Here is a 25,267-nt window from a genome sequence, read left to right on the forward strand (position 1 = left end):
ATAGAAACAAGTTTGAAGGACTGTAGGAACCTCTGAACTACATATCCCAGAAGCATATGTGTTAGTTCAATGGTTTTTAGCAGGCTCAATTTGAAGGAGGGGTGGAAATCTCATTAGCCTGATCAAATGCAAGCTCTTTGAAAGCAAGAATTGTTTCATTCTTTGTCAGCCACTAGTGTGCTGCTAAATGTTTAACAACCTGCTGGAGGGCATGGGTAATGTACTGCAGGACACACTTTTAAATTTAATCTGTTAAGTTTAATCATTAACATCTTCTTTCTCACTTTTTAAAATCTAAGTCAGGGGTCAGCAAACTATGACTTCAGACCAAATCTAGCCAACATCTTGTTATCGTAAAGTGTGAGCTAAGAATGGTTTTTACATTAAAAAAAAAATAGGTTGTGGGCTGGATTTGGCCTGAAATCATCATTTACTGTCCCTCTCTAGTCCAGGCAATGAACAAATAAATAAATCCCCAATTTGCTGTGGATTTTCAAGGTATAAATGTTTACACTGAAAACTGAACAATCAGTTCTCTCCCCTTAAAGGGCTTCACAACCTGCTTGTATTCCCAGAACCCTGTACTGTGCCTGGCATATAATAGGCACTTAAAAGCTTGTTGATAAATTGATTGACTCAGATTAGATCCAGTAAAAAGAAAAAAAACTGAGAGAAGAAGAAAATAGGGGCCATACATCTACCCCACATTGGTGCTAACTCACCTAGTAGAAAGGAGTTTCTCCCATTCTAGCTCCCCAGAGTACCCTGGAATGTTTCTGGGTTGTCCAGGCATTGCCATTTCATCATTGCTCTGATGGGCAAATCTTTAACACCCCCTTTCTCATGACCTGTATGAAAAGCCATTCTGGGAACTGGGATGTAGGAAATGGTGGGAGGAATTTTATTTCCACATAATTAAAAGTACTCCTATTTTTGAGTGATAGCAGAATGTGGGGCAGAGGTGACTGATTCTAATCAGAGCTATAATCCAGCAGGGCCAGGCTTCCGATCAGGTAGGGGGTTGAGGGAAGCATGAAGTGGACAGTTCAGCAGGTTGCACCTAGCCAATGGAGAACAAGGCAGGAAATTCTAATGGAAGCAGTATAAAAGGGCTCACATTTGTCTGAGTCTGCGTATTCCATTATGGGAGCTACCCGTTTATTCAGAAAGAATAAATGAAAAATAAATGTAATAAAAGCCTTCCTGGCTTTCCAACAAATATTATTTACTCCTAGACTATTTGTATTTCTCACATGGGACAAGCAGACTCATAGCTTCCAGTCCTTGAAAGTTTGGAAGATGGTAGCCTTGGGAAATGGGAGGTGAGATTGCTTGCTGTTTTATTTAACAACTTGTTGTTAACCTTGCATTCTATTTTAAGAAAATGTCTTTCAATTTATCATGCTGCTACATGTATTATTCAGGTTTCTGCTGGGGAGATTCTATGAAAATGGTGATCCTTAACTGTGGATTAAGATAGATGATTATCCCTGGAGTACCATGGACATTGCAGTAGCTAATGGGGGCAACTGAAGGAATCTAGTGGCTAAAAAAGGTAATATACAATCTCTGATCTTTAGGAGCTTTAGACTAATGGGGAAGAAAAGTCAATGATGAAACAGCTAAAAAGCAATTAAGATTCTAAATTCTCTAAGAGCAGGAGCTGGGATTTTTCCCTCCAGGCCCCACCATGTTTGTACCCCTCAGCATAGGGCTTAGGGTATTGTTGGAACTTCATAAATGTTTGTTGAAATTGAAGAAAATCAATCAAGAAACATTTATAAAGTCCTGCTATGTGGCAGTCACTGCGCCTGGGAATACAAAAACAAAAGTCAAAGAGTCAAGCAAGAGTCAAATGAGAAACACAGATAAAAGTTGTTCTAGGACTTCAAAAGTGAGATAAAGCTTGTGGATCAACTAATTCACAAGTTGCTTTACCACCAAAGGATCTTCTATCTCAGAACTGGGGTGTCACTTTATTTTGCAACTCTTTGGTGTCTAGTTTGGTTCCAGAACACAGCAATAAAGCAAATCACACAATCTGTTTGGTTTCCCAGTGCATATAAAAGTTATGCTTATTTCCCAGTGCATATAAAAGTTATGCTGTAGCCTACTAAGTGTGTAAAAAGTATGTCTAAAAAAACCAAACTGATGTACATGTCTTAATAAAAAAGAATACTTTATTGCTAAAAAATGCTAACCACTATCTGAGCCTTCATTATCTGAGCCATCTTTTTGCTGGTGGAGGGTCTTGCCTCAATGTTGTGGAAGGTTGGGGCGGCTATGACCACACCCTGGTCTGATTGGCTGGAAAACCCATTGAGTTAGGGGGGTATCCACCCCAAGTAAACAAAAACGTCCCCCTGCCAAATGAGCAGAACAATTTGTTCCAACAGCCATGAGAGCAGCTATGGAGTGCTTAGAGCTTGATAAGACGAGGAAGACACCAAGGTCATCCACTGCATCCTAGGCAATTGCTAGTCTTCTCAACTTTTGCCCTGCCACTGGATTTTGATGATTTTGGAAGAAACATTGAGGCTGAAGATTTTGTGCAACTCTGCCTCACTTAAGTCCAGTTCACACATGAGTCAAGACATCACCCCATGATGTTACTGGTCCTCCTAGAAAAATGAACGACAAACAACATAAATTGGCCTAATTTCAATGTCATGTCCCAGGGAACACGGAGGCCTGAGGGGCTGGTTAATGAAGTAGTCAAAATACAAACAACCTTTATCGATTAAGTTCAAAGTCTTATATGGATTGGGTTAGTACCGTGTTTCCCCGATAATAAGACACTGTCTTATTAATTTTTTGGACAGAAAAACACCAGAGGGCTTATTTTAATGAACATTGACAGCAATTTTAATAAACAGGTAAATGTGAACAAAAAAATGTACCTTTATTCAATAAGCAAATCACTGGGGAAGAACAGGATGACGTGCTCACTGCTGCAGCTCTGATTGGATGCAGCTCGGAGTGCTGTGTGCGTTTGGGGGGGGGAGACGGTGCATACAGAGGGTACCGTAATGTAGCGTGTAGCACAGGGGATCACCTTCACTACAGTAGCAATCTCAATATGGGCTTATTTTCGGGGGAGGGCTTATTTTAGAGGAATCTTACACAGTAAGGGGAGGGCTTATTTTCGGGATAGGTCTTATTATCGGGGAAACACGGTAGTATCCCAAAACAATTATAATAGTAACATCAAAGATCACAGATCACCGTAACATATATAATAATGAAAATTTTGAAATATTGTGAAAATTACCAAAATGTGACCCAGGGACAATCTGTGAGCACATGCTGCTGGAAAAATGGTGCCGATAGATTTGCTGGATACAAAGTTGCCAAAAACTTTCAATTTGTTAAAAAAACGCAGTATCTACAAAGCCCTATAAAGCTAAGAGCAATGAGGTATGCCTGTACTTAGGATGATATAGATCTAAATTAAAGATAATTTAGAGATTATCTAGTTTAACTCCCTTAGTTTACCTGTAGATTCTGACTATAAATTTAAAGCTGAAGAGGCTTTAAAGGGCATCTAGTCCACCTTCCTCATATGAAGAAACTGGGGCAGAGAGAAGGAAGGTGACATCCCCAGTCATACTGATAGAACCCTGTGTTTTCAACAGCACCTGCTGCCTCCTTAGATAGCATTCTTGAGGGATAAAAATCCCATATTGAAGTGGGAAGGCATGAGAACAGACTGTCTAACACTATATATGCCCCCTTGACTTGTGCTACATCATCTGGTAAGATGTTGCAAAGGTGAAATTGACAAACCTTGATGTAGTAGCACAGCCAGGATGGTCTGCTAGCACAGGTTCTTTTGATGTGCTTTATAGAGAAAAGACAGCTTTAAAAGGGTTAACAATACTACTTTAATTACAGAGAAAGAAGTGAGTATAGAAAATACAAGCAAAGAAATTAGCACAAAGACCAACAGACAGGGCTCTAGTTGTCTGACCATAGCAATATTGCTATACACTTTACATACATCACTTGGATTGAGGGAACACAGAAATGTACTCAGTCTCAACCAGGAAATCAAAAGATCCTTCTCATGAGCTAATCCCCCCAGAACAAAATGCAGCCTCCCAGAATATATAACAAAGACTCAGCCCCTTATTGGCTTAGAGCCAGAAGGCATGAAACCTATTTGACTCAGCACAGCTGTGAATTATCAGGGTTCAAAGAAGATTAATCCTTCAGATGTTTACAATTTAGCTTGAGCCTAGGAAACTGAGCTCCAACAATAATTAGAAAAAAAAATCCCACCTTGCTTGTGCTCACATTTGGCAACAGATTGGATACTGGGGGTGAGAGAGGTGGAGGTATCAAGGAGAACACCTAAAATTTGAGCCTAGATGACTAGAGGGATGGTGGAGTCCTCAACAGTACTAGAGAGGCTAAAAAGAGGGGAGGGAAATAATGGGTTTGGTTTTAGACATAAGTTTAAGATCAATATACATCTAGTTTGAGATGTCCAATAGGCAGTTGGAGATGGGACACTAGAGGTCAGCAGAGAGGTTAAGGCTAGATATACAGATTTGAGAATCATCAGCATAGTGATGATAATTGAATCTACAGGAACTGATGAGATCCCCAAGAGGAAGAGAATAGAGGGAGAAGAGAAAAGCCCCAGGACACCCAGGTTAGTGGATGTGATTTGAATGAAGATCCAGCAAAGCAGAATGAGCAGTGGTCATATAGGTTTCAGGAAAGAATAGGATAACAAAACCTAGAGAGGAGAGAATATAGAGAAAAGAGTGATTGGCATATGTAAAGAATGTAAAGAAGTCAAGAAGGATGAGGACGGAGGAAAAAAGCCACTACACTTGGCAATTAAGGTTGTTGGTAACTTTGGAGAGAACAGTTTTGTTTGAATGAGGAGGTCAGATGCCAGACTAGAAAGTTAAGAAGAGAGTGAAAGGAGAGGAAAGAAAAGGAAAGTGGAGGCATCTATGATAGTCTTCTCAAGTAGTTTGGCCATAAAAGAAAAGAGAAATGGGACCATAACTAGCAAGTATGGATGGATCATGTGAGGACAGGGGAGACATGGATATGTTTGTAGGTCATAGGGAAGCAGCAGGTAGACAAGAAAAGATTTAACGTGTAATTGAGAGAGTGGGGATAATGGAGGGGATAATCTGCTGGAGGAGACAGGATGAAACAGCATCATTTGTAGCAAGTAAAGGAGTCTGCCTTGGAAAGGAGAAGGGCAGACTCATTACCGTGAGACAGGGATGAAAGGAGAGATAGTGGTAAAAGGCATCTGGGTGATGTAAATTGAGGAGAGGCGAAGAGGAAGCTCTGGAGAATGACCTCAATTCAATTCTCAATCCTGAGGCCAGATTCTCAGCTGAGAGTCGGAGCAAGGGGAGCTATGGTAGGTTTAAGGAGGAATAAAAAGGTTTGGAAAGGCTGCTATGATGAAAGGGAAAATGAGTCAAGTAGAGAGATGTAAAAGAATTGATTTGCTACAGTGAGGGTCCAGTTGAGATTATGTAACATGAACTTGTAGTGGATCTGATAGGGTTTGGACTCTGGGAACCCCCTAGAATTTTCCCACTGGATGAGGCTTTTTGCTTGAGGCCATAATCCTTTCATTATGCTAGCTCTAATCTGTTACTTTCCTAGCCCTCTGTTTTCCAGCTACTTCCACCCTTGATCCTATCAAAATATCTATACTCAAATCTGTTCCCCTTAAACTAGCCTAGCCCTCCATTGTCTGTCATCTCCAGGTAGCCTTCAACTATTTCCCACCCTTAATCCCATTCCAGGAGTCCGACCTCAGTTCCTCAAGATTCTCCTCAGACCCCTCCCCAGATGGCTCTTCTAGACCACCCCCTAGATCACTCCCACAGTCTTTCTGTATATAAGATCCATCTTGCCTCCATGAAGGGGTTGAGATTCCATCTAACATAGACTCAGTCTGTGTCATATTGTTCTGACCCACTTGTTAACACAAATACTTAGGCTCCTTAAGAGTCTACCCATTATGGCAAATCTTTAATAACCTTTGTTTTACTTTGGATGAGAGAAGGCTTGAGTTGAATTCATTTGGCAGGACCTGGAATGTCAGTATTTTGGGGTCTCAAGCACCCCTAAAGCCCCCAAACCTCAACAGATCCAGTTAGCACAGCTTCATGATTTTCTCTAATTTAGCAGTACATGAGTAGGAATCAATACACTGGATGGTGGGAGTATTTCAGGACTGAGGTTTGGCAGGGCAAGATCTGGGACAAGGGATTCAAGAGAAGGGTACAGTGTCAAGTTGAACTGGTTCATAAGGGATCAAGATAGGGAAAGGAGGAGTGTTGCCATTACAGTAGTGATGAGCTAACATTTCAGGGGAGATTCAGGGAAAGAACTAAAGGGATAAAGGGATTGGAGGTCCATGAGAACAAAGAACAGGGTTTGGATTAGCAATGAAGAGTGAGAAGGGGAATAACATCAAATTATGGTTGGATAAGGGAATTTCAGAGTTTGTAAACATGGAAGCAGAACATTTATAGTTGATGGTAAGACCAAGGGTATCCCCCTCTGTGTGTACCTGTGGTGGGGTAGAGAAGGGAGTTATGGGAAATGAATAAATTGAGGAACTGAAAGGTTAGAGTATTTGAAGGAGAATAAATACATGTATTGAAATCCCCTAGTATGAGGCCAGGAGTTGGGGAAAAGAGAAAGACTAAGCCAGGCACTGAACTCATTGAGGAAATGAGAGTGTCCTGGAGGTAGGAAGACAACAGTGACCAAAATTTTGATTGGATGGTAGATATGGATTGTGTGAATCTCAAAAGAGAAGCTACTGGGTGAAGGAGGTTATTGAGTGAACAAGTATTCCAACTTTCCCACCTGGACCAGTGAATCAGGGTTATGAGTGAAAGTGCAACCAGTGTTGGAAAGGGATTCAAGGGTAGCCAGGGAGGTTGTGTCATCAGGAGGGAGCCAGGTCCCAGTGGGAGCCAGGAGATGGAGTGGGAAAGGAAAAGATTTAGGATGAAAGTGTTTGTTACCTATGGAGCATTTGTTCCAGGGAGCACAATGGAAGAAGTGGGTAGCTTCAGAGTGGTGAGGAGGTACAGGCTCTGGGAACCCCCTGGAACTCTGATGGAATCTTCCCATTTGAAGAGGCTCTGGCCCAGATCTCAGTTACTAGCCTAGCCCTCCTTTGTCCAGTTAGCTCCCACCCTTGATCCTCCCAAAATATCTCTACACCCTTAAACTAGCAAGGTCCTCCATTGTCTGTCATCTCCTGGTAGCCTCCAGCTACTTCCCACCCTTACCTCTCATTACTGGAGTCTGACCTCATTTGACTCCTCCTCTAGACCAGCTCTAAATCCTCCCACAACCTTTCTGTATATCAGTTCCATCTTGCCTCCATGAAGGTGCCTGAGAATGATCTAGGGCACTCACTTTGTGTCAGATGATTCTGGCCCTCTTGTCCACAGATACTGAGTCTCCTTAAGTCAAATTTCTAATAAACTTTGTTTTTCTTTGGCTGAGGGAAGACTTGAGTCGAATTCATTCAGCAGGACCAGACGTGTTGGTATTTTGGGGTCTTGAGCGCCCCTAAACCTTATGTCTTTACAGTGGGATGTTGCAGTCAGTGGTAGGGAGGGGTATATGTGAATGGATTTTGTATAATGAAGGAAGGGCATTTCAGGATCACTTGGATGGATTGAGTATGAAGGGGTTGGGTGTTTTTTAATCCTTGTCAAATGAGTTTGGGGGGTTCAATAAAACCACATGCTGTTCAGTCTTGCCTTGGGTGACAGCTTCTCAGGTTCTTAGGCAGCTCAGGCTGGGAACTATTGTAGGGTTTTCTCTCCTATCTCTTGAGGCAGGTTCAGGCCAAGTCAGGAGATAAGCAGAGGGAGCAAGAAGGAATGGTATCTCTATCCCCCAAAAGCATGAAGGGTCCTCTGTAAGTGGGAAGAGTACAGCCTAGGATATCTAAGCAGGTGAAATAGTATTAATATCTTCATAGTATTGTTATCTTTCAGAGTTGTTTGGTTTTACAGTGTTTGTGGTAACTCTATAATTCGTTCTCCTGGTTCTGTTCATTTCACTCTATGTCAGAGTGCTAGTCTTCGAAGTTTCTGAAACCACCCCTGCATCATTTTACTAACCCATTCTTAACACCTTCCACAGGGCTCTAGTTTACATTCCTGAAACAAAAGGCAGTTATTAGGTGAAAGCAGAGGTTTTCAAGGTGTGGTGTGGTCCTATGAACCCTGGAGATTCTCTAGACCTTTCTGTCCCTGAGAAAATTTCATGGGGTCGATGAGGTTAATACTATTTTTATAATAACACTAAGATGTTATTTATCTATTAAATACTCTTCCCTTCTCCAACTACATATCTGTGTAATGCCAGATTATCTTCATTTTTTTTTCATCTACAACAGCATATCACAATAGATTGAATGCAGAAGCAAATAGGAGAAGTTACTAGTTAATGTGACCTTGGGCAAGTCACTTAACCCCAATTGCCTTGTCTTCCCCTTCCAAAAAAAAAGCTTAAAAAAATAGGAGAAAAAAAGAAGCAAATCGGAGAATACAGTTGTCTTCTGTTAAGCCACACATTAAAGAGATTTGCAAAAATATATAAAACCATGATGCTCTCCTTTCTAAAATTTCTTTTTGATGTAGGAAACACTTTTCATAAACACCTTATGTTAACATGTAATTGGTTTGTTATTGTTATTTTAAATGAATTAATGCTATTCTTGAAAGTTACCAGTTTAAAATTTATAATAGTAAATATCAAGAGATATAACCAAAAGCTCTTTGGGGTTTGAGAATTGCTGGGTTAAAGCAATGACAACTGAAATGACATAATCGTTGGTTGGATGAGGAAGAGAGCTGAAAGAGGGAACTCAGAATTGTACTCTGAAGATTTTATTTAAAAAAAAGTTTTATTGATTCTCTTTTCTTTTTCTGCATCCCTGTCTTTTCTCAAGCTATTTCCCTACCCTCCCCAAAGAATTCTTCTCTAGAAATAAGAGTCAAGCCAAAGGAATCACTACATTGGCCATGATTGAAAATAAGCCCCTTTCCGTACCTAGAATCCGCCACCTTCCCCCAGGAGAGGCGAGACATGCTTCACTTTGGGTCACCTGAAGTCTAGATCCGAGTTCCGAAGTTTCTTCCGTTTCCCTTTATTACGACGCTAAGAGTGTCTCCTTAACGTGGTTCTGGGCACTTGGCCCCGTCCCCGAAGCCTTTACCTTTAAATCCACCCCACAGGTAAACCCACGGAGCCTGGAAAACCCCGCCCCTTCCCCGAAGCCACGCGTCTCCCGGCTTCGGACCGGCTCGAGAATGTCAATCCTGTGACCAATCAGAGGAGCTCGGGGGAGGGCAGTACAGTTACAGGAACCAATCGATGGAGAGTAGAAGCCGGGCTTGCCCGGGCATGTGGGAGCTTCTGCGTTCTGTGCGACCATGTGGAGGCCGGAAGAGGGACCTGCGGGTGTCCAGTAAGCTGGGAGGCCGGGGGTTCGGGGTCGGAATCCGAGGCCTCCGGGGAGGGGACTCGGGACCGAGGGAAGAGGGAGATCCTCAGGAAGCGGCCGAGCCTCGGGGCGGGGTAGGTCGGGGGGCGCGGTGCGGGTCGGTGTAGGGGTAAGAGCGAGGGCAGCTCCTGGAGGCAGGCACCCGTGCCCCCGCCCCATCGTGGCCCCCTCTGTGACCTCGCCTCGAGTAGAGCTGCTGAGAGACTACCAACGGGGAAGGGTGGGCTGGGAATCCCGGTCGGGGGTGGGGGGGTGGGGGCAAGGTAGAGCTGGAGGAAGGGGTATTAGGGGACATCCCGGCCAGTCCTTTAATTTTACGTAGGAGGAAATGGAACCCCCTCCCCCTACTGCTTAACCGACGTATCCCAGGTCAGGACCCGAGGCGGGATTTGAACTTAGGCCCCCTGACTCGTGGTATCACTGAAAGCGTGGGCTCTTGGAGTCAGAGGACTAGATTGTCGAATGCCACCCCTGATGCTTGCTACCTGTGTGACCTTAGACAAGCCAGGTAACCTCTCTGGGTCTTTGAATTTCTTCATTCATTAAATGAAGAGGGTTGTCCTCCAACAGCCCTTCCAGGCTGAACTTACTGATTCCAAATCCGGTGCCCTTTCCATAGAACCGCACCGCCTTCTTGGACCTCAGTTTCCCCTTGTCTAAAGCTAGGGGATGCTTCTAGATGATCTATAAGAGTCTTTGGGAGCTCTGATGTTTTTTTTAACTTCTCCTGGACATTCTTAAGTCAGTCACGTTGTTGCCCCTTGAAATTGGGTTTCCGGTTTGAGGGCAGCGTTTGAAGCACACCCAAATCGCTGCCTGTTTCCCTGGAGGCCTTGGTCTTGGGTACTCAGCCCCTATTTTCCTTCAAGCTTTTCTTCAGGCCATAAAATATTACAAAAACGTTAAAAATTGAAAGAGACTTTAGCTATCACCTAGCCAACCTCCTAATTTCACCAAGGAAACTGAAGCCTAGAGGGGCAGAGTGACTTGACAGAGTGGTTAAGTATCATAGTCAGGTTTTGAACCCAGATCCTGGGATCACAGATCCTCACTGTGAGGAGGACAGGCTCCTGCCACTCAGGACTATTTTATCATAAGACTTCTTGTTCAAGAATCATGAGTCTATGGATGCCCTAGATTCTGGAGGGATCAATCATAGTGGTGAATTGGGGCCAGAAGTCTTGCTGTAGAAGAAAGAAGCTAGATCAGTGACTCTCCCTTAACTAGGCCCCTCAGAGGTCCTGACTAAAGTGTTCCTAGTCTGGGCTCAGTTCGTCAAAGCATTAGTCACTCAAAGCTTTGTCAGCACTAATCACAACTTACTCTGGATCTTGGGAGCCTATCCCTTGATGAGGTCATGCTTATTGTATTCTTACAATTCAACCTCACCCTCTTCTGTCTGGGGTGAAAAGAGGTCCTGGAGACTTCTCATTTACCACCTAGTAACCTGAAGTCTAGAGAACTTAAGTATTGTAATAGAATGAAATTTGAGACCTTAGGATTTGGAAGGTACTTAAGAGGTTCTTTTAAGGGAGAGAGAAAGATCTCTGGGGTGGGAATCAAAGAATTCTGGGTTCCAGCTCTGCCACTGCCACCTATGTAGTCTTGGGCAGGTCACTTGATGTTTTTGAGTCTTAGTTTCCACATCTTTTGAACAAGGGGTTTAGAATAGATGACCTCTAAGGTTCCTTCCAGCTACAAATCTATGATCCTATGTGCTTAATCCAGCCTCTTCATTTAACAGATGAGGAAATTATTCCAGAGGGGTTGGTGGCCAAGGTTGGTAGTCTTCTGACCCCCTCCCCCAGTCTAGTGCTTTTCATATCATCTGGCAAATTGGTGGCAGAAAGTCTAGAGTGTTAATCTGGCTCCTTGCAAGCCTCTGTCTACTAGAATTCAGATTCTTTTACACTATGTTCATGATTTATTCCTCAGTATTGACTAACTTGGTTTCCCAAAGGTCTGGAATTTGCCTACCATAGTTACTTTCCATCTGTGTCTTCTTGTCTATTAGGACTTATATAGGTTATCCTACTGAAAGAGCTTTAAGGTTGCCTGCTAGAACTCAGTCTCTTCCCTACTTATAAACCTCCCAACTCCCACAGGGCCTAAAGAGGATCAGGTGGTTCATGTTTTATTTAGTTTCCAGATGACCAGATAATTGTGTTGATTTTTCAGGATCAGGTACACATGGGGAAATTAATGTGTTGTGTCTGAAAATAAAGAGAATATGTTAAGAGGGCTGCAATGTGTCTCACCACCTCCAATCACTGTTTTCAGAAAGCCAGTTCTGATGACCAACTGACATTGCGGGGGAGGGTGTTCAGTCATTTCATTTCTCAGTGCCCCTCTTTCCTCATTTGCCTGATAGGAAACATTGCTATTAAACCCTTTAAATTGGTGCCTTTGCTACTTTGCAGATGAAGAACACCAAGGCTAACCAACTTGCTCAAGGTGACAGAGCTACCAAGTGGCAAAGCCAGAAATAGGACCCAGGTGTCCCTGGCTTCTATCCTAGGGTTTTTCTATTATACTTGCACTGTAAATAAAATTCGAGTAAGGTCAATCTATCTACTAGTCTCTTGACCTGAGATAAAATGACTCCAAGTGAGATTGTGAATCAAGTCTGTCTCCTTTGGGGTGGGGATGTATAAAACCAGCTCCCCACAGATTAGTGTAACTCAATTGTGTTATCCTGCTGTACCCTGCCTTTCTGCTGCTCATCCCTATTCCCCTAGAGAAAATACTTAGTCCAGCTCAGGCTTAAGATCAGTTCCTTTCAAGCACCAGGCAGGACAGAGATAGGATCTGAGCGGATGTGGGGAAAAGTTTATGGCCACTGGGGTTTCTGCTTGTTCTATATATGACCTAAGAAATACCCTATTTCTGCCAGACAGGGTGTTTAAGAAAAATCTTTGCGATAAGCCCATTGTTTTAGTCAGAGAAACTAAAAAAAAAAACATCCCTGCTCTACTACTACTACTATCTGATTTGGGGCAAATCACTTTCAGGGCTTTAATTTCCTCAACTGTAGAATAAAGAGAAAACTCTCTCCAAAACTTTGAGTGACATGTCTGATGATTCATGTACTGAGGTTAAGAGGTAGGAGTCAAAACCAGGCCTTTTGACCTCATGTACACATTAAAATGTTTAAAATAACGAAAAGGCAAAAATATGGATTGGACTATAATGACAGTGTTGTGATTTAGATTGAGTTAATTAGAGAAAACATCATTAGAAGAGGTGAATTCTGACCACAGTTTATAAACAAGGGATCCATAGAATCTAGAGATGGTAGAGAGGCAGTCTAGGCCAGTGAGAATTAAAAATTTATAAAAATGAGTATTTTGGTCTGCTTCTAGATGACAAGGAGTAGAAATACTGACATACTCATCGATAATCTAAGTACAGGGATTATTCATAGCATGTAAACCATTGGGGAAAATTCCCACCAAGTAATTATAGGAGACGAGCTGTTGTCTCACTAAGCAGCCTTGAGTCTCATGACTGGGACTGAGTTTGGGAAAGCAAAGCAGTGAACATAGCCATAACACAGGAAGTCTGTATCCAGAGTGTAGGTTGGTGGTCCAACCCTGGTAGGGTTGCTGGAGCCTTTTGTAAATGGATCAGTTTAGGGTAAGGAGGTCACAGATACTTTTGAACACTAGTCATGAGTAAAAGCCTTGGCCTGGGGCTCCCACTATCTTTGATTAGTGAGTGCCTTACCTTGGCTGACTATTTCAGGTAGGCCCCAGACCATGTAGCTTATATATTTTTTCAAAATTGAATACTGGCTGGAGCTACCCCCACCCAAGATGCCACAGGCTTTGGCTCCCAGTTCCCATCTGTGGCCATCACTGCTCTATTTGTGTTGTCTCCTATTAGAATTTAAACTCCTTGATGGGAGAGAACGTCTTTTCTTTTTTGTTTGTAGCCCCAGAGTTTAGTGTGCTGTGTAAGTGCACTAAAGCAAGTAATACATGCTTTTTCATTCACTTATTCATGGATTACAAGAATTTGTTTTGTTTGCTGTCTGAGTCTGCACTAGTGGCTTTTTCAGTCATTCTAGCTGTTTCTGTCTATGTGCATTTCTCCTGTCACTTGCATCCATGAGCAAGTTATATGTAGGGCTTGTTTAGTAACAGTGAAGGGGAGGAGTTGGCAAGCTAGTAAACTCAAGCAAATAAACTATTACGTACGTACGTATCTGAAGAATCAGTCATACAGTGTTCTCATTGTGCCTGGGGAAGAACTGTTTTCTACTATCTGATTTGAGTCTGGAGATTTAGGCTCGAATCTTGGTCTCTGACATTTACTATACGTGTGACCCTCTAGTAAGTTTATTTTTATTTGTTTATTTTTTTGGAGGGGGGAAGGCAAGGCAGTTGGGATACATGACTTGCCCAAGGTCACACAGCTAGTGTCAAGCATCTGAGGCCAGATTTGAACTCAGGTCCTCCTCACTCCAGGGCTGGCGCTCTATTTGCTATAGCTACCCCTATAGTAAGTTTATCTTATGACAAGGCAGTCTGCCTTCTGGGTTTCAACTGAGGCACCTCTGAAATGAATGGGGAGGAGGGTGTGGATGAAATTCTTTCCATGGCCCCTTCTAGCTCTAATGATTACTCTGACTTGATTTCTCTGTTCCTTTTCCCCTTCTTAGGGTGCTGAGCAGTAGTGGGTCACAGTCTGGTAGAGAGATGGCCACCCACATACCCCTCACTGAGCTGTCAGGGATGGCATCAAAAGAGAGCTCCCAGTATTTTCAGTGCTCAAGCACCCCTTCTACCAACTCCAGTGGTAAGGACATACCTCGGTGGTGGCACAAGAGGAGGAGCCGGCGGCACCAGCGGTTCATGGTACACAAGGCCCTTCTAGAGAAGAGAGGTGTGCTGACTACAGCTCAGGAGTCAGAGAGCACCCTCCAGTTGGCCAGATCAGAGGTTTTGGAGGACACAGAGGCCACCAGGTGTAGTACACATCAGGCTACACTTGGATCACCTGGTACCCAGCCCAGAAAAAAGCCGATTCAGAAGATTGAACCCAGCAAGGGCACTGCCTCTGGCCATGCTATGCCCCACAAGTGTGTGGCCATTGACTGTGAGATGGTGGGTACTGGCCCTGGTGGGCGGGTGAGTGAGCTGGCCCGATGCTCAGTGGTGAGTTACCATGGGGATGTTTTGTATGACAAATACATCCGGCCTGAGACACCCATTGTGGATTATCGAACGCGTTGGAGTGGCGTTACCCGACAGCATATGCAAAATGCTATCCCCTTCAGAGTGGCACAAAAGGAGGTATGGGCATGGCTAGGGAAAACTCTGCTCATGTGCTGTGAAGTATAGAGGGACCCCTGTTGGCTTAAGATTCACCCTTTCCTTCTGAGAGGATTTGGGGCAACTTGCAAATTGAAATCAAAATAAGATTGAAAAAATGGAACAGGGAAATGGAATCTTCACCTGGCTGCACTTCTACCTCCTTTTTCTTTTTTTGGAGGGGGGGAAGTTAGGGCAATTGGGGTTAAGTCACTTGCCCAAGGTCACACAGCTAGTAAGTATTAAGTGTCTGAAGTCAGATTTGAACTCAGGTCCTCCTGACTCCAGGGCCAGAACTCTATTCACTTCACCACCTAGTTGCCCCTCTAACCTCCTTTTTCACAGACCTTGTTTGTGTAACTAATTAGCAGAGCCTGATTGCATCTCCCACAAGTGACTTGAGCCTGGGCTTAGTATGGTTTCTGACAATTGTCTTAGTTCTGTTATGTGAAGGATAGTCTTGTCTCCTCAGCTAGCTTTTAAGTTCCCTTCAGGCAAGAAATGACCTTAGACACTACCCAGCAAAAGAGACTGGTAGTATCATGTAGTGCAGAGAGAGCTGGCCTCAAAATCAGGAAAACCTAATATTTCTAGTATTACATCTGATCCATACTGATTGTAACCCTGGGCAGATCACTTAAGCTCCCAAATCTTTAGGCAGCTCTCCAAGACTAGAAGTTATAGAGAAAGGTCAGCTTGTGTTGGAACATTCAAGTTCAGTGAGATCACAGATCTAGTCTAGCACTTTCTTTCACACTGTTGGGGGTGTAGTGCTTGTGGCCTCAAGACCAAAGGATTCGCACCCCTGCTTCAGTCTGTGACTTTTGATAGGTTAATGAATGCAGGATGAGGAGAAATTTTCGCTTTGCCTGAGGAAGTTGTCCTAGGAAGAGTTACTTTGGAAGAAGACAGGTTAGACCAGATAGAAGGGGAGGTATCAAAACCTATTCTCAAAAGCTGGGGAATTAGGACCAGGGGGGAAAAAATAGGAAAAGCCAGTCAATGCTTTGTGGCTAGCATCATTCCAGGTATTATGGAAGATAGCCAAGATATAAAGGACAGGGTCCTCAATTAATTGGTAGTCAAAGAGCCAAGATTTATGCAAAACAGGCTATAAGATATACCTATTACTGGGTGGCTAGGTGGCACAATGGATAGAGCACTGGCTCTGGAGTCAGGAGGACCTGTGTTCAAATGTGACCTCAGACACTTGACACACTTACTAGCCGTATGACCTCAGGCCAGTCACTTAAGCCCAATTGCCCTGCCTTCTTCCCTCCAAAAAAAAAAAAAGCAAGATATTCCTATTACTAACTGGCATTTACATACGGCTTTAAGGTTTGCCAAATACTTTACATATGCAATTTCATTTAGTCTTGTAGTAACCCTGTGAGGTAGGTTGCTGTTATTATTCCCATTTTACAGATTAGGTGATTGAGGCTGAATGAGGTTATATACCCAGAGTCACATAACTAGTTAAGTGTCTGAGGCAGGATTTGAATTCGGGTCTTCCTCATTCTTCTCACTACTCTGCCATGTATGAAGTTGGGGAAGGGAAGAAATCAGTAAGACATATAGAATGTGACCAAATTGCAAAATGTGGTATTGCCACTAAGAGCCCTGAAAGGTCGGTGGGTAGAATCCTCTTCATAAAAGAGGTATCAGACTCTACTCTTACACTAGAATGGTTGAAGCAGATGTGGGGCAAGGGCCTATAAGAATGAGGGTGGTCCTGGATCATATAAGCCTTTTCTCTCCCTGGGGTGCTTCTTGAACCCTTGAGAGATGCTGTCCACTTGTAGTGGGTATTCATTGGTAGAGTGGTGAGAATCTCACTGATGCATTTCATGTTTTTTAGATCCTTAAACTGCTGAAGGGCAAGGTGGTGGTGGGCCACGCACTCCATAATGACTTCCAGGCCCTCAAATACTTTCATCCTCGGAGACAAACTCGGGACACCCTTTCTGTCCCTAGCCTAATCAATCAAACAGGTTTCCCTGTCCGAGCCCAATCCTCTTCTCTCAAGAACCTGGCCCTGCAGCTGCTGAACAAAAGAATCCAGGTGTGTGAGGATTAGAGGGAGGAAGGAATAGACAGATGAAGAGAGAGTTCACATTGTGGGGTCAAAGCCTGTGGCATCTCAGGCGGAGTGGTTCCAGCCTGAGGAGAGGTGGAGGTGTGGGAGTGTATGTGTGTGTTCGTGTGAATGTGTGTGTGTTCTATTCATAGGATCCTGGTTTAGAGCCTCATTTTTAGGTGAAACTAAGACCAAGAGATATTAAATGACAAGTCATAAATAATCAGTAATGGTAGAATTGCAATTTGAACCCCAGCCTTCTACTTTCAGATCATTACTCTGTCCACTACTATTTGTGGGTTTACTTTTCCTTGTAATTCCTTTTTTCCATCTCAAGCCCAGAATACTTTAGGAAGTGATCTCCTTTTTTTTCACAGGCCTGAGTACCACTACATTCTGTGACCTCATTCCCTTTTCCCTACTTCCCCCCTTTGTGCCCTGGAAGAGGCCAGATTGTTCCCTTTATTGGTTTATTCATTAGAGGTTCTTTCTCAGCCCCCAAACTCCCCCAGCATCCCATTATGCTATCTCAGCTCCAGTTCTGTTTCTGTCTGGATTTAGCCTATCTTATCTCCCCTAAAAAGACATGAAAGTTAGTCCATCTTCATTAGGAATTACTTGTGAAAATGTCTGCCCCTTTGTGGCACTGGACAGAATTCACCAGTGCAGCCTATATCTCTGTTCTCTGGGAGCTCACAGTCTTCCTCACACCCCAAGGACCTTGCTTCCTTTTTCCTTTGCAGGTTGGCCAGCATGGGCATTCATCTGTAGAAGATGCCACAACTGCCATGGAGCTCTATCGTTTGGTCGAGGTGCAGTGGGAGCTGAAAGAGGCCAGCAGCCACCCCTCAAACTGTGAGGACAGCCTTCAGGACAGTGGCACAGACACTGAGCACTACATGGAAGACCAGTTCTGGCTAGAAGATCAGACTGAAGGCTGTAAATGACCAAAGGGCTCCCAGGGTGGGAAGAGTATGAGCTTCTGTGGGTAGCCCAGTAAAATTGGCCTTGTAATGTGTGCGGGAAGAATGGCTCTTCTGGTAGTTTGGCCATTGGGCCCATTCATGCAAATAAGGCAATGGGTTGATCTGAAGAGATCTCTGATGTAGCATCCTTTGTCAGGTGGTAGCATGAGAATGCTTTGGCTTTTAGGGTGTTCTGGATTGGGGACTTTTTCCCCTACCCTCGCTGGGCATTCTAGGATCCAGTTTCCTTTGATTTCAGCCATGTTACATTGAAGATCATATTAGTAGTAAACTATCAAACTAGCCTGCTGGAGAGGAAGGCTGGTGAGGAGGTCAAACTTTTGATGTCTCCTAGTGAACAGTGTTTAGTGGAATTCACAAGACTTTCTAAGAGTTTTGTGTGTTCATCTTGGGCCAGTGATGCACAGTGTCCCTGTACCACCTGCCTACCCCCAAGTTACTCTGATTTTTAAGAATATACTGTGCACAGGGTATGTGTTTTCATTGTTCCTTTGGTTTTCACACCCTGATCCCCATCTATAAAATTGGGGTACTAGTCATTGCTCTTCAGGGACATAATGTGGATACAGGGAGAGAATACTGAATTTAAAGTCAGTGGACCTGACTTTTGTCTCTGTCACCTACCTCTGTGACCTTGGGCAAGTCACTTAATCTGAGCCTCAGTTTCCTTATCTGTAAAATGAGGGGGTTGGACTAGATGACCTCTAAGGTTCCTTCCAGCTCTAATCTGGGATCTCAGGGAATAGAGGAATTAAAACTTGGTTTAAGCTTAAGTTAGAGGTGCTGTGACAGGCTAAAAGTTTGAAATTCTCTAATCCAACCAACTTTACAATAATAGGGTAAAGAAGAGTTTGAACCTCAGTCTTTGTAAATTCCTGCCATCTTTTCTGTAGGACCAGTACGGATACTGCAGGGGCAAGGAAATTCACGGAGAAGCACCCTTTGGTGACTGGGTGTTATATAACAGAAAGACGAATAACTTTGGAGTCAAAATTGGTTGGAATCTCATTCTGCTGCTTACTCTTTGTGTGACCTTGGTTAAGTCTTTTACCTCTCTTTGCCCTGGTTTCCTTCACTGTAAATTGAGAGAGTTGGACTGATGTCTGGGGACCAGTTTAGTTTTGAAGCCTTCTGTTATCCTATGATAGGTCATAGGATCTGATGAATTTGTTTACATGCTTTTTTCCTCTCCATTTCCTGAAATTACAATGGCTGCTCAGAACGTCTCTTTGCTGGTGTGTTGGCAGAAAGAGGAGGAGAGAGCTGCTTAGCTTTCAGTATTCCTAACTGACACATTTCCATTCACTTAGATTAGGAATTCTTCCCTACCACTAATGCTCAACATTAATAAGGAGTGACCCCAAGAACAGTGGCATATTTGTATGTTTGGGGTTCCCCTATGCCATCCTTTCCACTCCGGAGAGCATTAGAGGATCTCACTGTATAGATGAGGAAAGTGAAACCTAGAGAGGCATTGACTTGACCAAGGTCATCCAGCTAGTTGCTTGTAAAAACCTATTGATTGGAGAACAAGGATTTACTCTCTAGTTGGAGCTGTTTGAAGAGTACTTAGACCTATGCAAATATCATTCCTTTGATTTACATTCAGTGTTAATTTTTATGTACATTGATTATCAGAAGTTCACTTTATTTTAAAGAATATTTCCTTTCCCTGCATTTTTTCATTTCTTTTTGCCTCTTTCTCCTCTTACACCCATCCATTTAATTCTTGCAACTCTTTCCTTTTGTGTGTTTAGCCCTCTCAAGTGCCATTTTACTCTACTTCAGAAGAGCACTTTTTAGAAATGTCTGAGCATGCTAGGGTTTCCAACAAAAGGGTCAAGAACCCTTGGCTTAGACAATTATTTATTGTTTAGACTTGAATATTGTAGCAGGTGCCATTTGTGACCCAGACTCAGATTCGATCACTGTCTGCTGGGCTTATTTATTCTCAGTTCAGGCACTGGAGAACTTGTGCCTCATAATCAATTAGTAAAACATTGGTGGCACAGCGAATAGAGCACCAGCCCTGGAGTCAGGAGGACCTGACACTTAACACTAGTAAGTAAGCTGTGTGACCTTGGGCAAATCACTTAACCCCAATTGCCCTGCCTTCCCCCCTCCAAGAAAAAAAAAGCAAGAAAAAGAACATTGGCCTGGGCTCTTGGAAGACTCAGTATCCAGTCCTGGTCCTTTTAGTTACCTGAGACCCTCCATCTTCTACCCCTCATCCCCTGCCCCCAGCCAATCAGCAAGTCATTTACTCTGGTACTTTATTTAGCTGATATAGGAGAGGACATAAAAGGTTTCCTAGATGTAGGATCTTTGTGGCAACTAGGGACATTTTTTATTTTTGTATCCTCACTCCCACCAGTGCTTGGCACATAGTAGGCATTTAATAAATGCTTGTTGATTGATTGGCTGATTATAGTTGCTATTTGTCAGCTGTTGCTTATTTGCTTTTCCCTACATCTCTAGTGACTTAACCTGGGATTTCCTTCTCCATGACCAACTGGTGTGTCCAGGGAATGAAATGGATTTTTATAAGAGCGTGATTGAAGGATGACTTAGATACAGATGCAGCTAAGAATAAAATCCTGTGATGCATTCCAGAGCCAGATATCGATTGCTTTGGGGTTATCTGCTCTTATTAATTTTATTTTGCCGCTGCCTCTATCCATTATTGCAGATGATCGAGAGTTGAATATATAAATTTTAGGTAACATTGTAATTGTTTGCCTTTCCTGAGTTTCTTCACTTAAATTGCAGAATGCTAGTCTTCCATGAGTTTACAGCAGGCCTGATCTGGTCTGTGAAGACCAACTTCCTAGCATTTAATACTGGAGCAGCTGATCCTGTGGCTTTCTGGGGCTGGTTTCGTCCAAGATTTCAACCTCCCACTTTGGCTGAGAATTATAGCAGTGGAGTCACAGCACCAGGGACTGACCAGGAAGCAGAAAGCAGGTTGAAAGATGTTGGATTGCTGAGTGGACGAAACAGAGAGAGATATACTCTACATTCTGACCTTCCTTACTGTGGTTGGTGGGAAAAGGGAGGGGCTGGGATAGATTTATACTGTATTTGAAATCACCCATTGGAAATTGTTGCCATTGACTGAATAAATCTCATTTGAGAATACCTGACTTAGCACAGTGGCTGGAACATAGTAGGTGCTTATTAAAGACTTCTTAACTTAGGGTCTTCAAGTCACCCAAAGGTTAAGTGAATTCTTCACAGTCTAGAGGCAGCTGAGTGATCTGGTAGATCACAGGAAGCACCGGAAGATAAAGCACAGTCCAGAAGACCTGAATTTGACTCCTTCAGACATTTTAGTAGCTGTGTGACCCCAGACAAGTCATCTAAACTTTCAGCCTCAGTTTTCTCATCTGTAAAAAGAGAATAATAATAGTACCTACCTTTCAGGGTTATTGTGAGGCACAACTAATACAGAACATGCAAAATGCTTTGCAAACTTTTAAAGTGCTATATAAATGCTAGCTATTGTTATGGTCACAACAGCTAGTAAGGGACAGATGATATTTAAAACCCAGAACATCCTAACTGTGAAGCTGAGCCAAGAACTCAAAGGACTCAAGACTTCCTTCGCCTGTGGGATAGTTATGGGCTGCCATCTTTGAAAGGATGGTGTGTACATAACTGTGTAGGGCAGGGGATCTTATGCCTAAGTCGATGTTCCCAAGTCAGAGGTCTCAGCTGGCACAATTATTGCCCGTCTAAGTCAGCCTTCAGCCTGCTCCTCTGCTCATTTAATAGGCTTTGGATCAGTGAAGATTCAAGGACAGTCCTCACCCAGGCCAGTGACTACTTTCTCACCTGTCTCACAGCTGCTGTGAAGCTGCAATTTTTATGGTATTAGAAGCTATGGCTAACATTCACTTGATCCTTGCAGTTATTGGATTCATTTATTTCATTTGTGCTTGACAAAGTTCATCCCTCTATTAGAGAATGTCCTTAGTAAAGTAAGCTTCAGTCAATCAACTTAATCACTTCAGAGGAAGCTTCCTGTGTGCCAGGTGCTGGGTGAGGACCATCTCACCTTTCTTTCTGTATCCCCAAGGCAGGTGCTTAATAAATGCCTACTTACTTGATTCTTATTAGAACAACCCTGGACAGTCAACTGGGCAGAGCAAATTCACATGATTGTAAGACCCTGCCCACCCAAGGCAGAAAATGCCTAGATGAAGATCTCCCACTGACCACGTTAAATAAATATATGAACGTTACAAACACAGCAACAGTGAAATGTATGTGTTAAGCATTTAGTACATTGCGAGCCTGTAGTTTTACCAACCAGATCCATCCAACACCTAGCTCAATACCCAGCAGCTGCTTATTGTTTAATTGAGAATTAAATTCCCTTCACAATATTCCCTTTCTTGGCTGAATTACAGTAACAGGGAGTAGTGGAGTGTTATTTTATCTCTTTGAGCCTCAGTTTCCTCATCTACAAAATAGGGGTAAAAATAACTGCATTATCTACCCCTTATGGATGTTGTAAGGGAATCACATTGTAAAACTTAAAGCATTCTATATGTGTTAATAATATTAAAATATTGTTAATACCTATTACATTGTGACAAATAACCCTTCTGTTTGTTGACCACAACTTAGAGTTGTGGGTATTGTCTCACTCAAGGGAGTAATACCAGCTATTTTTGTTGCTTACGGCTAAAAGATACATCTCTTCCTCCAGGTTCCTTGACATCCTTCATTCAATCATATCACCACCATGTTTACAAATGCTTTCTATAAAGAAAGAGTGTGTATTGGTGTGGTTCTTGGTGAAGGCTGTCCCCCTCTCCCCAAAATTATTTGGTAATGATCATCTACTCATGGCATGGCTTATTGATGATCTCAGATTTCTCTATAGTGTTTATATTGTATCTCTCTGATGGCATTATGAGCTCTGGAAGTAGCTGGTAGTACAGCAAATAGAGTGCTGGGTCTGGAGTCAGGAGGAATTGAGTTTGAATATGGTCTTAGATACTTACTAGACCCCAGACAAATCACTTAACCTGTATTTGCCTCAGCTTCCTTGATTGAATATTGGGGAAAATAATAGTGCCTACCTCACAGGGAGGCTGTGAGAACCAAATAAGATATTTGTAAAAAGCACATAACAGTGCCTGGGGCATAGTAGGGTGCTTCTATAAATGTTTATTCTCTGCCCCCACCCTTATCCTCTTTGAAGGTAAACAGATGTTTCTGTTTCATCCTGATGGGGTGCTGGAACCCCAGCCCTAGGACGATATATCTCCCCAGCCCAAAGACCCTATCCCTGGCAATAACTCATGAGTGGGCCCAGTGAGGCAGACTATCTCTCCCTGTTACAAGAACAAGCTGACCTCTGTAAAATTTCCCTTGTATGCACAGGACTATCTTGTATCAGCAGAACTATCATATACTGATTCCCAAAGTAACTATATACAATCCAGTATATACACAGTATACTACTGTGTTTCCCCGATAATAAGACCTATCCCGAAAATAAGCCCTCCCCTTACTGTGTAAGATTCCTCTAAAATAAGCCCTCCCCTGAAAATAAGCCCTATTGAGATTGCTACTGTAGTGAAGGTGATCTCCTGCGCTACACGCTACATTACGGTACCCTCTGTATGCACCGCCCCCCCATGAAATGCTCGCCACGCTCCGAGCTGCAGCAGTGAGTGCGTCATCCTGTTCTTCCCCAGTGACTTGCTTATTGAATAAAGGTACATTTTTTTGTTCACATTTACCTGTTTATTAAAATTGCTGTCAATGTTCATTAAAACAAGCCCTCCCCTGAAAATAAGCCCTCTGGTGTTTTTCTGTCCCCAAAAAATTAATAAGACAGTGTCTTATTATCGGGGAAACACAGTATATACAATCCACTATAGACACAGTATATACAATCCAGATGTTAAGATAGATAGATAGATAGATAGATAGATAGATAGATAGATAGATAGATAGATAGATAGATATCAACTATAGATATCATATCCCAAGGCTATCTTGTTACAGACATAGATGTATAGATATACAGACCCCTTAGAAGGCCTCCCCCCCCATGCCACTAGTCAATGACACCTGTGCCCAAGGTACAGAAACTATGTTTACCACCTAATAGCATACTTGCCACACAACTTACTCTACTTTTTCTATATAAGCCTTAGCATCACTCCTGTTAGGTTGTGAGTGCCCTAAAGAAGCTCTGCCCAACTTTATTAGAGTTATAATAAACTTTTTGCCTCCTGCTTGGAAGACTGCTTGAGTCAGTGAATTCTTTCCAAACAACTCTGCCCCTGTACCTCAGTATCTTGGGGTCCCTGCACCGCAAAGCTCATCAAACCCACAGAGCTTTGCACACAGGTAGTCTCATGTTATCTACTGATTGACTCCCATTTCTCGTCTCTTAACTCTATCCCACTTTCTCTGGATAGAACACAGGATGGGTCTCCTTTCTTTAAGCCTATAGGAATCAGAACTGGAAGAGACCTTAGCGGTCTACTTCAGCCCCAGAATTTTACAGCTGAGAAAAATGAGATTAAGTAATGTGTATAGTCACCAGTGGTGAAGCAGATACAGCATATGCACTGTGGCTCCTCTCACACCATCCTGACCTCTTTTTCTCCTTCCATTCCCAAATCTGTAGTCACAGGGATCCATTTCCCCAACTCCTCCCCTATAGCATCAGACTGGCAACAGCACTCTGACATTGTGGGGTATTCTCTAGACTCCAAACCTTACTACATGTATTCTAGAGGGCTGATTCAGAGAGGAGGAGACTGATAGAAGAAAGGAAGATGTTGCAATAGAATCAGTCAATTCAGATGACTCATTCAGTATAACAGAGCTGAGGACTTTCCTGTTTGCTTTAGTGGAGGGGGGCGAGTGGGCAAATGGGACGCCAAGTGCCCTGTGAAGAAACGCCGTCATCAAGAAAGAGAATCGATACAGAAACTTAAATGATGTGCCCTAGGCTCCTCTGACTTCACTGATCTGTACAAGGAAACTGAAACTAAGATCTCAGGGTTCCTAGGTCCACCGTCAGAGATGAGTCATTTGTGATACCAGCTGCAGAAGCTAAAAAGTAGAGGCAGAGCCAGTAGTAAGTTATTTTGAGGGTTGACAGCACTTTTGGTGGCTGGCTGAGTGGGGGCCTGTCTGCAAAGATAGAAGGTGAGAGCACATTGATTTGGGTCTCCGTGAAGTGTTGTTTGTGGCTAAACTTAACTTGTGTTTATATCCCCTGAGATGGGGGCCAGTCAGACCTGTTCTTGATCTTGTCTAGCTGGTTGGGGAGGGCCCAGGCGCTCTCTCTCTCTCTCTCTCTCTCTCTCTCTCTCTCTCTCTCTCTCTC

The 25,267-nt window shown here is 43.1% G+C and overlaps 2 protein-coding genes across 6 annotated transcripts in view; both read left to right on the forward strand.

Moving 5' to 3' along the window:
* The first annotated feature begins 9,359 nt into the window (after positions 1–9,359).
* Positions 9,360–21,052, forward strand: AEN (apoptosis enhancing nuclease). 4 transcript variants are annotated; one of them, XM_069098557.1, is made up of 5 exons: positions 9,360–9,490; positions 14,190–14,823; positions 16,700–16,903; positions 17,662–17,857; positions 20,674–21,052. In XM_069098557.1, coding segments are annotated over exons 1-5 (1,071 nt in total). In that variant the 5' UTR covers positions 9,360–9,455; the 3' UTR covers positions 20,676–21,052. The 4 variants fall into 4 exon arrangements, with proteins under 4 accessions (XP_068954658.1, XP_068954657.1, XP_068954660.1 ...); XM_069098556.1 differs by having other exon boundaries at positions 17,662–21,052; XM_069098558.1 differs by having other exon boundaries at positions 9,469–9,600; positions 17,662–21,052.
* A 3,660-nt stretch (positions 21,053–24,712) lies between these two features.
* ISG20 (interferon stimulated exonuclease gene 20) overlaps positions 24,713–25,267 on the forward strand; it is a 13,132-nt gene continuing 12,577 nt past the window's right edge. Inside the window, exon 1 of one of the 2 annotated variants that reach the window (XM_069098562.1) lies at positions 24,713–25,015. The gene's annotated coding sequence lies outside the window, so the exon portion shown is untranslated. Of the gene's footprint in view, positions 25,087–25,267 lie in introns of both variants that reach the window. The other variant, XM_069098561.1, reaches the window with a different exon arrangement.

This window comes from Petaurus breviceps, unplaced genomic scaffold, assembly GCF_028583685.1.
Source record: "Petaurus breviceps papuanus isolate PSGF00001 unplaced genomic scaffold, PetGlider_PUasm1.0 37, whole genome shotgun sequence".
NCBI classification, from domain to species: domain Eukaryota; kingdom Metazoa; phylum Chordata; class Mammalia; order Diprotodontia; family Petauridae; genus Petaurus; species Petaurus breviceps.